Genomic DNA, 13,639 nt, shown 5'->3' with positions numbered 1-13,639 from the left:
TTTCTAATAAGAGTTGAATCATCTTTTATAGCGTCAATGAGGGATGGAGTGTTTTTGGTATCGCTAATGAGAGGTGGAGATTCTTTGGTAGTGCCGATGAAGGATGTAGTGTCTGAGTTGTTTCAAGCATCTTTTCCAAACCAACCTAAATAATAATCTTACGAAAAGTCAAGCGATCCTCTGAACGAACATAATAGCTTATAATAATCAGGGAGTAGTTAGATGCAAGCTGGTAGTAACTTAGTGATATATTCTTATCTGGCAAATATTAAATTATGCAAAATGGTATAGTAGCTTATTCATGGAAGAGTAAAGATAGTAATCATCATCCTTATCCGGTCGGGTGTAATGTATAAGATATAGGCTACCTATAGTAAGATATGTTAATGTATAATATAGTAATATATGATATGTAGGATAAATTTACAAAAGTGGCATTTGGAAAGGCATGCTATACCAGGATATGGTGCAACAATCAATAATACAGTCAGATAATTAAAGAGTAACAGAATTACGAAATATACTTGACTAAAAGGAAGTACGGTAGGCGAAGGTGATTAAGGCTGGTTATTTTTATTGATTTAAGGTTTGAATTGAATGCTTTTCCGAACTTTTAGCTTTTTTAGCCTTATTCAGATATCAAAAAATGTCGTAGTAACCTATGAGAAAACCAAAAAATGCACCTACACAACAAGTTGTCACAGTAGCCTACGTAGCCTTCGCACAAATCAGTCATGTCACCCATGATAGCGCTACCAACATCAGTGATGTCATATGTCACGCATGATTGCGTCGACCAGTGGAATATGTTAAAGTGCCTACCGTAGGATCGTAGATAGGCGATAGCCTACTGTGGTCAAGATTAGCGCAGTTATTGAGCTGTTATGCTATTTCCAAAAGAAGCTCAGCGAGGCAGGACTGCATTGCAAAGTTAAGGTTTTCAGTAAGCATTTTTCTTACGTTTTTGTGAATAATTTTCAAACGCGCAATTTCCAGCGTTTGATATTGACAACCGCGCAATTTCCAGCGTTTGATGTTGATAGCCGCGCAAATGCAGCAGCTGAAACTCTTCTCCCCCGCGCAATGTTCAAACTTTCCAATCTGGGCCAGTAGTTCTCAAACTGTGCGTTGCGGCGCCCTGGTGCGTTGTTTCAATTTTCCAAGGGCGTCGCAGAAGAGTTTCGTTTTGTAGCTGAATTCAGTTTATCTTATAAAGATGAGGTTAATCCTTGGATTAGCAGTTTCAGTTGTCATCAAAGTTGTTAACTTCATTAAAACACGCCCACTGAAATCAAGAGTTTTCAAAAAATTTTGTGGAGAAATGAATGCAGCGCATCGAAGTTTGCTCTTTTAATTTTCATCCAAGTGGCTTTCGCTTAGAAAATTCTTTGAACGCTTCTACGAATTGATGGATGAACTTCAGGCTTTTTTGCAGCAAGAATAGCTTTTCAGGCTTTTTTGCAGCAATAATCCACTTGCAGATTGTTTAGCTCAGAACAATTTCTTATTGAAATTGGCTTACTTTACTTGTGTAATAATATCTTCGCCAAACTGAACATTTCTATGCAAAGGCCGAATAAAAATGACATTTCAGATAAAATTGCAGCATTCGTTAAAAAGCTGCTATTGTGGAAGGAAGATATATAGCAAACCTGTCTGGAAGCTCTCGATACTTCACCTTCTTGTCCAATTTGCTTGAAAAGAAAAGTATGACGCTGCCTTCAAATTTGTGAAGCATATTTGGGCAACATTTGTCCAAGCTCGAGTCGAAATTTGCAAAATACTTCCCGAAAAATTTATCAAGCTACGAATGGATTCGTGATCCTTTCGTCCAACCTACTCCACTGTCTTTTACTGCACAAGAAAAAGAAGCCTACATTGACCTTTCTTGTGACAATTCCCTGAAAAGGATGTTTTATTCAGGAAATCCGGCAAATTTCTGGATTTCAATGAATGGCGATTATCCAGCTTTGGTGAAGAAAGCACTACGAATTATTATCCCATATGTCACGTCATATTTATGTGAAGCAGGATTTTCTGCCTTGGCGGTGATAAAAAGCAAATTTCGATCACCAATAAACACTGAAAGAAAAATGCGGGTGGCAATTTCAAAATTTCTCCCAAGATTTAATGAACTTTGTAAAAACAAACAAGCCCACACGTCACATTAAATGGGTGGCGACGATGTCGTCCCCTGCCGATGTCGTACCCCCGATGTCGTACCCTCATACATCGGGACGCGCAATAATTTACGCCAGCAAAAAAAGCTTCAGATGCGGCGCGCTGTTGGATTTCAGCTCGAGCGTCAATGCCCATGTCGTCTCCAGTGAGTGATCATGAATCACGCTGCCGAACAGACTTCAAAATGCAGCGGGCTGTTGCATTTCAGCTCGAGCGTCAATGCTCACGTTATTCTTTCAGTTTGGTACAACTTGTGGGATTAGTTGATGAACAAACAATTTTTTTTTTGTTCAGATGAACAAACAAATTATTTTAATTTCAAAAATAAAAATTAATTTCTAGGCTAATTTTTTTTCAAATGTCCGCTAGCCAGGGTTAATTATTTTGTTGCTGACGAGTAAACAGTTTGTTTATTTATTATTATTTCTTTAAAATAACATAACCTACGGACACGGTAGCCCACTGCTACGAGTGGCGGATCTATGCAAAATGGCGCCCATGGCAAAGTTTAAATGTGCGCCCTTTTTAACAATTTAAGTTAAATATTGCATACAAGTCTTTTATGAACAAATCGTAAAGAAAATAAATCAATGTATTATTGCCGTTTTATAATGTTCAAAGGCAGTCACGAGAGATTGTTTCGTCATGCAAATTTTGTTCTCTCTGCAGAGCTAATCAATTTGATAGAATGCTGCGCTATTGCGCCTTTCCAAGTTATTTCTAACATAAAAACTAGTCAACGCGGCTTATTACTTTTTCATCTGACGCTGTGTGTGTATAGTCTACCAAGTGAATTATTGGACAAAATCAATCGGACATAAGCTTGTCTGCTTGACTTTTCAGCTTCTGCTGCTTGCAAGTCTCGTCTCTTTCGCCCTTCAGCCCCACTTTCCTTTTTCTTTGTATTGGTTTGTTTCAGAGTCTAAAAGGGCAAGTAAAAGTTAAATTAAAAAAATCCTTGGTCGATAATTACAATATATAGCCTAGGTATACGCAAAATGTTTTCTTAGTTTTTTACGTAGGCCTAGCCAACTTAATTAAAAATTCATCTCAATAGAGCACTGTGTTGATGCAACCGGCGGTGACCGACCTGTAGATAGGGGTATTTTTGTCTGATAACTGTGGATAAAAATAAAACGACCCAAGTCCGGCAGATTTTTTCAAAAACTAATATTAATTAATTTAATTTGTCGCCGACATTTGTTGGCATGTCGGCGGGTTTTGTAACCGTTGGGTTATAGCCTATGCTAACTAGAGATTGAAGAAACTGATAGCGAATCAATCCCAACATTGGTGTGTAGGCTACTAGCTACTAAGAATTGCGTTCATTTTATCCGTTTGACAACTTGAGGAAGTTAGGTAAAAGTACGGTACCGTATATTTACAAAGCACAGCTTGTGAAGTTGTCAATGAACCTCAAAACTTCAGACTGCTTAGTGCTAGGCAGTGCCAGCACAGCACGTAAAAGAAATCATACCTAGCATAATTCTTGGTCTCAAAATTTCACATAATGATGCTTATAGGCTCAATAATACTTCAATGCTAATTTCTTCCTAGAACAGACTGAGTGCTCTGGTCAGGACAAATTGAAGTCATACAACAGGTTGGATTTATAAATTCTTATAAAAATGAATAAGTAAGTACTGGAGCTACTTCTAAGCTTCAACTAATCGCTGCTTAGCGACTTTACTAAACTTCCAATTTTTAAATGGCAAAATCGCCATTTCCGTAGGGTGGCAAATGACTAGGTCGTCTCGTTGTCTCCCTGTCGGTATGGAAACTTGTGTAACTTTTGCATTGTGTATATTACTTGCATATTTCCAACATGTAAGCCTACTGTACTATGTTCCTGTTACTGACAAATAAACCATTGATTGATTGATTCCAATTGTTGCTGACTGAACGTAAAGTGAGCCAGGAGAGGCACAATGTTGCTTTTTCAACGTCCATTGTTTGACAATGGCTACAGTAAAGAGTGACCCTTTTTGATGTTTGTTGGGCGCAAATCAGATTTTGAAGAAAGTATAACTCACAAATTTTATTTTTTACCAACCGATTTTTGCGCCCAAGGCTCGAGCCATGCCTGCCATACCCTAGGTAAGCTACACCACTGCAGTGCTACGGCCTCTAGGGGAACGAAGTCGTAAAAATGTGGCTTGTAATTCTGTTCACTTCCGTTTAATTGTGTGTCTGAAAATACGTTATCAATGGAAAATTACCATCACAGAAATGAAGAAGAGCAAATTCTAAAATTAGTTTGCAGTCATTATGTGTTTATATCTTGACCTAGCCTATAGCATAAATTTCAAGCTAATACCTGTCCGCTTACAACAGTTAGCTTTGTTTTCTAAGTAGGCTAGTCCTAGGCCTATGTTGACTTGCGAACAAGGCGGACTATATAGAAAGCAGTATAGACTATATAGAAAACAAATGCGAACCATCGATGCAGTGCAGTAACGTGGCACCTTTTTTTAACATTATTGTTAAGCAGAAGCGCTATGTTCTTTGCTTGGATTCGCTATCATGCAATAGGCCAAATGCAAAAAAGTAATGCTTTGAATGATAATCAAGACGTAAAATAGCCCAGTCAAGCCTAACAGTAAGAATATAGCTAATACAGATCGAAATCTATAGAAAATAATTTCAAAATTGCAACCTAGTTAAGCTTTTATTTAACAACGTTTCTACTTTCAACAACGCGTTATCATTTCTCACTATGCGGCCCGTGGAGTTTTTCTCAGACCCTAATGTGGCCCTTCATGTTTGCAGTCTTGGACCACCCTGGTTTACACAATTGCTTTTTTAGTCACACGTTAGCTGAGGTTTACTCTAGCCTAGCTTTTTTCTGTTTTCATGGTTTTAGCTTTCAAAGTAGCAGTTCAGATTTTCAAAGTAGGCTACTTATTAAAAAGTAACATTTGAGCACATCTCTAATCTACATTACCAGATAACGTAGGACCACACTTGTTGCATGTCATAGTTAATGTTTTTGCTAGCTGTTTCTGTGTTTTTTGTCGTAGGTTAGATATGTTTACTTTCGCCATTTATTGCGTTTATTTATTGTCCGCCCCGTTAGCTCAGTTATGCGCCGGCTCAAGATCACGCGGCGCAAGCTCGACGCTCGGGATGTGCGCTTGAGCAACGCATTTCAGGACTGCTCTCCATTCAGCGGGCCCCAGTGAATGGAATAATTTCTCGGCAACAACACATCAACAATCGGAAAACTTCACTCAGCCAATCTCGGTGACCGGCCCTGCGTCAAGAGCCACTGCAAGTACGCGTAACTACGGTACCAGGAATAACCAATCAAGGCTTTGTCAGTCCGAGGATAAAGATTCAAAACCAACGAACCAATTTGCAGTGGGCTACGCTAGCGATGTGAAAATAAATGTTCATGAAAAGAAATTGAGTGTTGATTCAGTGGCGTAGCTTGGAAATGTGCCGCTCGGGGCGGATTCAGATTTTGCCACCCCTTCAAGAAAAAGTATGTGAAAATGAAATGCGTTTTTTTATCAGATTATAATCAAAATCAAAAATCGTAGTCTTAAAGTGCCACCCCCAGACGTGCCGCCCGGGGCGGTCTGTCCCCCCCCCTCCCCCCTTAGCTACGCCACAGTGTTGATTGCAAGAACATGAAATCCATGTTCTTCGGACAAAAAAGCAATGCGAAATTCATGAGGAATCAGAACAGGGCAAGAAAGATTTTTTTGTTTTCAATTCAGTTTTATTTTTCTTTGTATAAGTGATGATAAGTTGAACAATATTGTAACGAGTAAAACAGTAATGATAAATTTAACAATAGAGTACAGGAACAAAACCAACAAAAGAAAAAGATAGCAAAAATTTCGTTTCGATTTGAATAAGTTCGTTTCGAAAAACCATAATTTTTACCTACATTTAAATGGACAAAAAAAGTTGAACATCTGGCAACAGGGACGACATCGACGTGGGACGACATCGGCAGGGGACGACATCGGGGGGACGACATGTCCAGGGGACGACATCGGTGGCATTCACATTAAATAATATGCATTGCTTTTTGTTGTTGTATCAACAAACAAAACTTTAATAATAAGTTTCCTCATTAACTTTTATTTGCTGGTGCGTCGCAAGTCCAGAAAACTTTTCCAGAGGCGTCGCAACAAAAAAAGTTTGAGAACCACTGGCCTAGGCTATTCATTTTCATCCGGGAAAACAAAAGGACTGACTGGCGAGTGGCGAAAGCGAAATTGCACTTGTATCGAATATAGGAAATTATAGTTATATATAATGTTGGTTTAGTATCATAATTTTTGAAGCTTTTATTGGTGTCTAAGCTATAAATTAAGGAAGTGGCTATTTTACACAATGAGGTGTTGCCAGACTTAGGATTAAAGTTAGGAAGGGTTAAGGTAAGGGCTAGAGTTAGGAATAAGTTTAATTAGGGTTGTGATCTTTTTAATGGGTTGTAATTTCCAAAATACAAGTTTTTGTTTTCAACAGCTTTAAACTTTTCTCAACTTAGGGTAGAATTCCTTATCTGGCAACACTATTGAGGCTATTCTTACACTATATAGTGTAAATATAGCCACAGCCATAAATTAAAGTGGGAAAAATTGAATGTCAGTGGAGAAATTTACTGAATGTAAACTGGTGTTCCTTGTGTGATGAAAAAACAATGATAGATTGTTGTACTTTTTGTACCAAGGTGTACGAGTTTAGAAATGCTGCAGGGGAGTATGAATTTAGAGAAGTTGCTCAATTGGCACGAACAATGTATTATAGTCAATTTGGGTACGTAATGCGCAGCCATTTTTAACAAACTTTGCTCTCATTTGGTCAAATTACACCTTAGACAAGCCAGTTTTAACTTTTTAAGTGCCTTGCTACTTGTAGATCAATTGTACTAAGAAGTAGGTCAAGTGTGCCTTTCGTTTGTTCTCGAGCGAATTTTCGGCATCGTTTGCGCAATAATTGCGTTATTACGAGTGTGCAGTGCTCGTTGCGCTAAAGCGCATCGCGCAATCGAATGTGCAGTTAGCCTGCATTATAACGGCTTCGTGCACTTGCAGTATACCACCAGGCAAAAAGCAATATACCACCAGGGGAAGGGAAACTTATCAGTGTTATAAATCTTTGTGTACACTACCGTACAAGCTTTTTAATTCACCGAAAATTTACGCTGAATCACCACACCAAGTAACAATGACAAATTAGGTTTAATTGGCATCAAAATTAAATACATTATCAGGTTGAAAATTCTTTCTGAAAACTGGCGAAAATTTGGTCACGGTCTTGAGATTTCACGATCGCGAAAGTGTTCTTTATTTCCATGAAGTTTTTAACCTTCCATCTGTCCCCACAAAGAACATCCTCTTCTGCTTTTGCAATGACATTGCAAGCCGGGAAAATGTCAATGTCACGTTCTAAATGCTTGGGTATGCTTTCAAAGATGCCTTCTACCCCACTGCGTGGTTTCAGACAACAATCGATCTCATAAGTACATAAAGCATAGTTACCAATAAATGATGCTACTGATATTTGAAGATATGGAATTTTAATGTGATGAAATGCAGTGTGTGCTTACTACATAGTCACTGTTTTTAATTAATTAGTTTTGCAATTTCTCCTTTTATTAGTACCAAGTTAGTGTGTTTATGATGCAAGTGAGCATGGCTTCAGAGGCTATGGTTCTTTGGTGTTCTTTCACAAGTCATTTTCTTTAAATTAGCATTGGTTTAATTTGTTTGTCATTTAAAATAAATTGTTGAATAGCGTTTAAATTTTCTCTATATAATCGATTTCCACAAGGCGACTTGTGGAAAAGCACCGGTACTTTATGTAGTGAATCTATAGCCTTTGCCTTGCCACACTTTGCCCTTTGCCACACAATGTAGTGTCACATGCAGTGAAATAGATAAAAACTTATTTCTGTTCCCTTCAAAGTTTATTAAGCTTGTGCTTCAAATTAGGACCGGTATGAGAAGTGTTACATTCAAATCCTTATGGATCTAAGGTTTTCAGTTTTTCTTTTGTACTCGTTTCAGAATTCTGTGTCTTTTAACTTTAGGTATATAACTGGTCTTTTTATTGATCCTAATTTAATGTCTGGAACTGCAGCAAACCGACTGTTGGTCAAGGGAGGGCGTGTCGTCAATGCAGATCGATCATTTGATGCTGATGTTTTTATAGAAAATGGAATAATTTCTCAAGTAAGCCTCTCGGACTTAATCAATATTTTAAAAATTTTGGTTTATACTTTTCATAAAACTGGAAAATGCTTGACATTTCTTCCATCAAAATCACCTTCAATCTTTATCCACAAATGCTGCATTTCACTTATGACAATTATAGTTTCATGTAATATATCCAAATCTTACCTTCAGAGTTTTAAGAATAAAAACGATACACAAATCTGCCTGCAGCTATAAAAAATAATGTTTTATTTTTTCAATTGCAACATTGTGTTCTCAGAGTATTCTCTATGTCAAGAGTTTGAGGTCATAAAAAGGACAGAATGTTCAACTATGCAATCTTGATTGAATTGTATCTCATTGCCAATGCGTGTTTGGAGCAATCTTGATTTATGTGCTTTTCCAAAGTATATCCTGTGCAATGTGTGCATCCTCTGATCCTGGAGTGATCATTAATGGTGGTTGTCTTTGTCACAGGTTGGGAAAAATTTGAGCATCCCAGGAGGGACAAAGATTGTTGATGCCACTGGGAAGCTGGTGATCCCTGGTGGGATCGATACCCATACCCACATGCAACTCCCATTTATGGGAACATTTGTAAGTCACTATGGTTGAAGTATCATTCTTTCAACTGGCAATTACTTTGCCATACAGTTTTGTTTTATATCATTGGCCTGATGTAGCCATCAAAGACGCCTGCAACACTTTATCTAAAGACGCAAAGTGATGACTTATTGCACATACTAGGCCGTTGACGACTTTTACACCGGAACTAAAGCTGCTCTGGCGGGGGGAACTACCATGATCATTGACTTCATCCTCGACCAGAAGGGAGTTACCCCAATTGAGGCGTACGACAAGTGGAGAGGATGGGCTGATCCCAAGGTTTGCTGCGACTACTCGCTGCACATGGCCATCACTTGGTGGAGCCAGAAGGTTTGTCATATCACATAGTATTTTGTGTGGATGGGACATCTTAGACCTACAACTCTTCCACATCATTTTAGTTGTTGGAATGTTGCCAAGGTGTTTTCTTATCACTTGCAGTTTAGAGTAAAACTTACCTATGTTGCCCTCTCCAACGCAAGCCACACAAATGACATCATGTTGGTGCAGGTGCATGACGAGATGGAGGAGCTGACCCGTAACCGAGGGGTCAATTCATTCAAGATGTTCATGGCGTACAAGGACGTCTTCATGCTCTCCGACGACGAGCTCTATCACGTCTACAAGCGTTGCCGGGAGATCGGGGCGCTGGCCATGATGCATGCAGAGAATGGGAACGTCATTGCCAACGTGAGCACTGCTGCCTGATATGTCGCATAATAACATAGTAACGACATCCATGCCTCTGAATCTCCGAGTAACTTGTTGTTGAATTGTGTTGTTTTAAATTGTTTAGTTCAGCAACATCGTTTGTCGTCATAGAGTACCAACAGTTGATTTCTGTCAATTTCTCGATGTAATTTAAATGCGTTTTTTTAACGAGGGCGCAGTGCTGGCCAGATTCGTAGTTTTAGCAATGATAGTTTCTTGTGTGTATAAATGCAAAAACGTTACGTCATACGTTGTTACTCAGTTTAAAATATTTGCGGAGTAAAGTGAATTCTCCTCCAAATTTCAACATCTCTAGCGTGGGCGGAGTCCGAAAGTGTTACCAGACACTACTAACTATATTTACGCAGTGTTGAGCCTTTACGTAGTGTTGCCAGGCGCTGGTAATAAATTGGGACTTTGTGCACTGTGCAGTGTTATCAAACGACGGTGACAAATTCTGTGAGTGTGTGTAGTTGTAGCAAGATATTTGTTTGAGCAGGAGCAGAAGCGAATGATGGATTTGGGGATAACTGGTCCCGAGGGCCACGAGATGTGCCGGCCCGAGCCGGTGGAGGCGGAAGCCACAAATCGGGCCATCATGATCGCCAACACGGTGAGTGGATGGATATGACTGAGTTCGGTTCGACACCGCTCCAGTGCACACGGATATGCTTCGACAATGTCAACATATTGAGAGCAGCTGACTACACTGGTTTCCGTTGCATTTGTAATCGCAGTTTAATGTTTGTTGTTGCTGCATTGGGTTCAAAATAAAACCTTGATTAATATTGTGATTCCACCGGCGGCCAAACCACTGCCACCAGTGACAAGTTCTTCTTTCCAGGTGAACTGTCCAATGTACATCGTCCACGTCATGAGCAAATCATCGGCTGACGTCATAGTAGAAGCACGAAAGCGAGGTAGGTAACTGTGGGACGATCGCCGTATTTCGTCGACGATGTCATTATTGTGACGTATATTGCAGGGAACGTGGTGTTTGGGGAACCAATCGCGGCCAGTCTCGGCACCGATGGGACCAACTACTGGAGCAAGTGTTGGCGCCATGCGGCAGGTCACGTGATGGGCCCTCCCCTGCGGCCCGATACGACCACCCCTGCCTACCTGATGGACCTACTGGCCAGGTGGGTTGGACAATGGACATCTAGTCGTGTGCAGGATATTGTTGTGACCAACCATGCATGACAGAAGTCTGCCATGTGCAAGGATTGTGATGACCAACTAACGATGCCTGCAGCTTTGAACGAGATGGTTCTTGCTTTCAAATCCTACACTTTACTCCCAATGTCTGTTGATGCAATCTTCGATTCTGAATCGTTGTTGTCCTCACAGCGGTCACTTGGAATGCACGGGTACCGACAACTGCACCTTCAATGCGAATCAAAAAGCGCTGGGGAAGGACGACTTTTCCAAAATCCCGAATGGAGTGAACGGAGTGGAGGATAGAATGTCGGTTGTGTGGGAGGTAAGTGTGCTTCGTCAGTGTTGCCAAGTGTGTGTAAAAGGTGTGTCTTGTAAGGGTTGCCAGCTGACTGTGAAAGGCAAATGTGCCTCGTCAGTGTTACCAGGTGTGTGTCTCGGTAGTGTTGCCAAGTGTGTTTGAGAGGTAAGTGTGTCTCGTCAGGGTTGCCAGCTCAGTGTGAAATTAAATGTACCTCGTCAGTGTTGCCAGGTGTATAGGTTTTTTTGTGGTCACTTCATGTTTGTTTCCACTGCAGAAAGGGGTGGCCAGTGGGAAGATGGATGAAAACAGGTTCGTAGCGGTGACCAGCACCAACGCGGCGAAGGTGTTCAACATTTACCCACAAAAGGGGGTGATAGCCCCCGGTTCGGATGCTGACATCGTCGTGTGGGACCCGGAAGCCACCAGGTGGTTAAAATATTACATTTTTAGTATTCGTTTTGATTCCTGGATTCGTCAACTCCGGTTCAAGGCTTCAGCCTTCCTTGCCTTGTTCTTATGCTTTAAACTCCATTTCGTCACCAACCAACTTAACTTCTCTGACGTCATGGATTTTGTTTCAGGGTAATCTCCGCCTCAACACACCACCAAGCGGTTGATTTCAATATCTTTGAAGGAATGAAGTGCCATGGGGTGGCGCTGTACACCATCAGTCGCGGCAAGGTTGTGTTCTCGGAGGGGAAGTTCACTGTATCCGGAGGAGATGGGAAGTTTGTCCCGAGGTCAGTTCGGACTCTTGGAAGGTTTTCGGCCCATAAGTCAGTTCATGCAGGAAGCGACACAGATTTGTGGCAGAGAATAATTTTTATTGCTCCGTGAATCTGGTCGGTTGGTGGGAACCAACTAGGATTCCATGAGGGATGCGTTGCTCCCTGCACAGATCGAAAGTTGAACGACTATCGCTTGATCTCTTTGTGTCACTTCACGACGTTTGTGTGCAGGAAACCATACAGCGACTACGTCTACAATCGGATTAAGAAGAGACAAGAGAATTTTGATCCCGAAAAGGTGGAGAGAGAACCTTACCAAGGTGGGTCACAAATAGGGGTCAATACAACCGTTAATTCCCTGTCAAGGTGGGTCACCACAACCCCCCAGTTACTTACTAATGCCAAATCCATACTTCCATGTTTGCCAAGGCCTAGTGGCTAATGTTTCTTTTGAAAAGCAACTTCAGTTTTGAAAATTTCTTTTCGAAAATAAATCAATTCCTAAAATGGCTTTAGTGACGTATTTGGCCGAGATAACACGTTTGTTTCGTCACAAACTCATTATCACCTTCGTTTCCATCAGGTCCCGTCTACAAACTTCCAGGAGTCAACACTCCAAAGGAAACCACTCGGGACCTCCACCACAAATCCTCCATCAATGTTGCAGGTTAGCGACATCTGGCAACACTCGCTGTTCGATCTTTTCCGCTTGTGTCATTATTGTTTGCCCTATCATCCTTCACTCCCCTCATGTTTGACAATCACCTGCCAATCTGCGCTATGAACAAATGTGAAACATGAAGCATCATCTCGGCCGACTGGGGAGGAACAAAGTAGTTCTTTTCTGCCAAGTTTTCAATGATTAAATTTCGTTCAGTGATAAGGAGTTCTGCTTTGTTACGTTTCATAATAAAGCAGCTTCGACCGCGTTGTACAAGGTTAAAGGTCGTGGCTGCTGGCTGCTGCACTTACTCGGCTTTCAGAATTCTCTCTGATATGAAAAACCTGCAATATGACGTCATTGACCGGTTGGGTCCAGGAAACACAAATTCAAAAGGTCGCAACTGTTTCTACATCATCCGAACAATTCCTTGTTGCTTCATGCGATCTGTTAGAAAGTCGCGGTTTGACGTGCAAGCTTACTTTTGCACCCGGAATGATTTTAGGGCCTCGTGGCCTTTCTGAAGGTCCGGGAACTTCAAAAATACATTCTTTGAATATTAAGCGTTTTTTTACGTGTTTGATTTAAGGCCCGAATATTTGGTACCGAGTTGTCACTACCCCCTCAACAGCCCTGGCTGCCATTGTGCTGGATTGGAGGTCGGTATTCAAAACGTCGTGTGTAGAACCAAGTTACCAGGGCTGCCAAATACAATAAAACTCGTCTAATTCGTCAGTTTGCCTTCTTCGTCACGCTTTCGACGGTCCCGTTGTGGTGTACAGTAGTAATCACTTTTTTCTAACCCCTTGAGATGACAAGTTAAGCAAATTCCATTGCAGCAATTTCTATAAAACTATTTTTGAAACCGTTGAATCAATGTAATTTTGATTTGCCGTCTGGAAATCTGTTTAACGCTGTGCTAACCTTCAATGATGTAACAGGTCAACACGTCAACAACAACAACTCGGTGACAACATCAAGAAAAGTACTGGCGCCACCGGGCGGAAAGTCTAACATCACATTCTAACAAGTTGAAGTGACGTGCGTGGTTTATAATTGATTAATGAAATGAGTCGCGCTTTCTTAATCGTAGTGGCCACCGTGCAATTAATGTTTT

At 40.7% G+C, this 13,639-nt stretch overlaps 1 protein-coding gene across 1 annotated transcript; it reads left to right on the top strand.

Annotated features, from left to right (window-relative positions):
- The first annotated feature begins 8,212 nt into the window (after nucleotides 1-8,212).
- LOC145786721 (dihydropyrimidinase-like) lies at nucleotides 8,213-13,606 on the top strand. Its single transcript, XM_082598447.1, has 13 exons — nucleotides 8,213-8,372; nucleotides 8,832-8,951; nucleotides 9,102-9,290; nucleotides 9,471-9,650; nucleotides 10,171-10,284; nucleotides 10,516-10,591; nucleotides 10,657-10,813; nucleotides 11,022-11,154; nucleotides 11,408-11,559; nucleotides 11,715-11,873; nucleotides 12,093-12,181; nucleotides 12,445-12,528; nucleotides 13,464-13,606. The coding sequence occupies exons 1-13, from the start codon at nucleotides 8,265-8,267 to the stop codon at nucleotides 13,547-13,549; spliced, it is 1,647 nt and encodes a 548-aa protein (XP_082454573.1). The 5' UTR covers nucleotides 8,213-8,264; the 3' UTR covers nucleotides 13,550-13,606.
- Nucleotides 13,607-13,639: the final 33 nt, after the last annotated feature.

Source organism: Aplidium turbinatum, chromosome 17 (assembly GCF_918807975.1).
Source record: "Aplidium turbinatum chromosome 17, kaAplTurb1.1, whole genome shotgun sequence".
NCBI lineage: Eukaryota > Metazoa > Chordata > Ascidiacea > Aplousobranchia > Polyclinidae > Aplidium > Aplidium turbinatum.
This window is presented reverse-complemented; position numbering and strand designations above follow the sequence as displayed.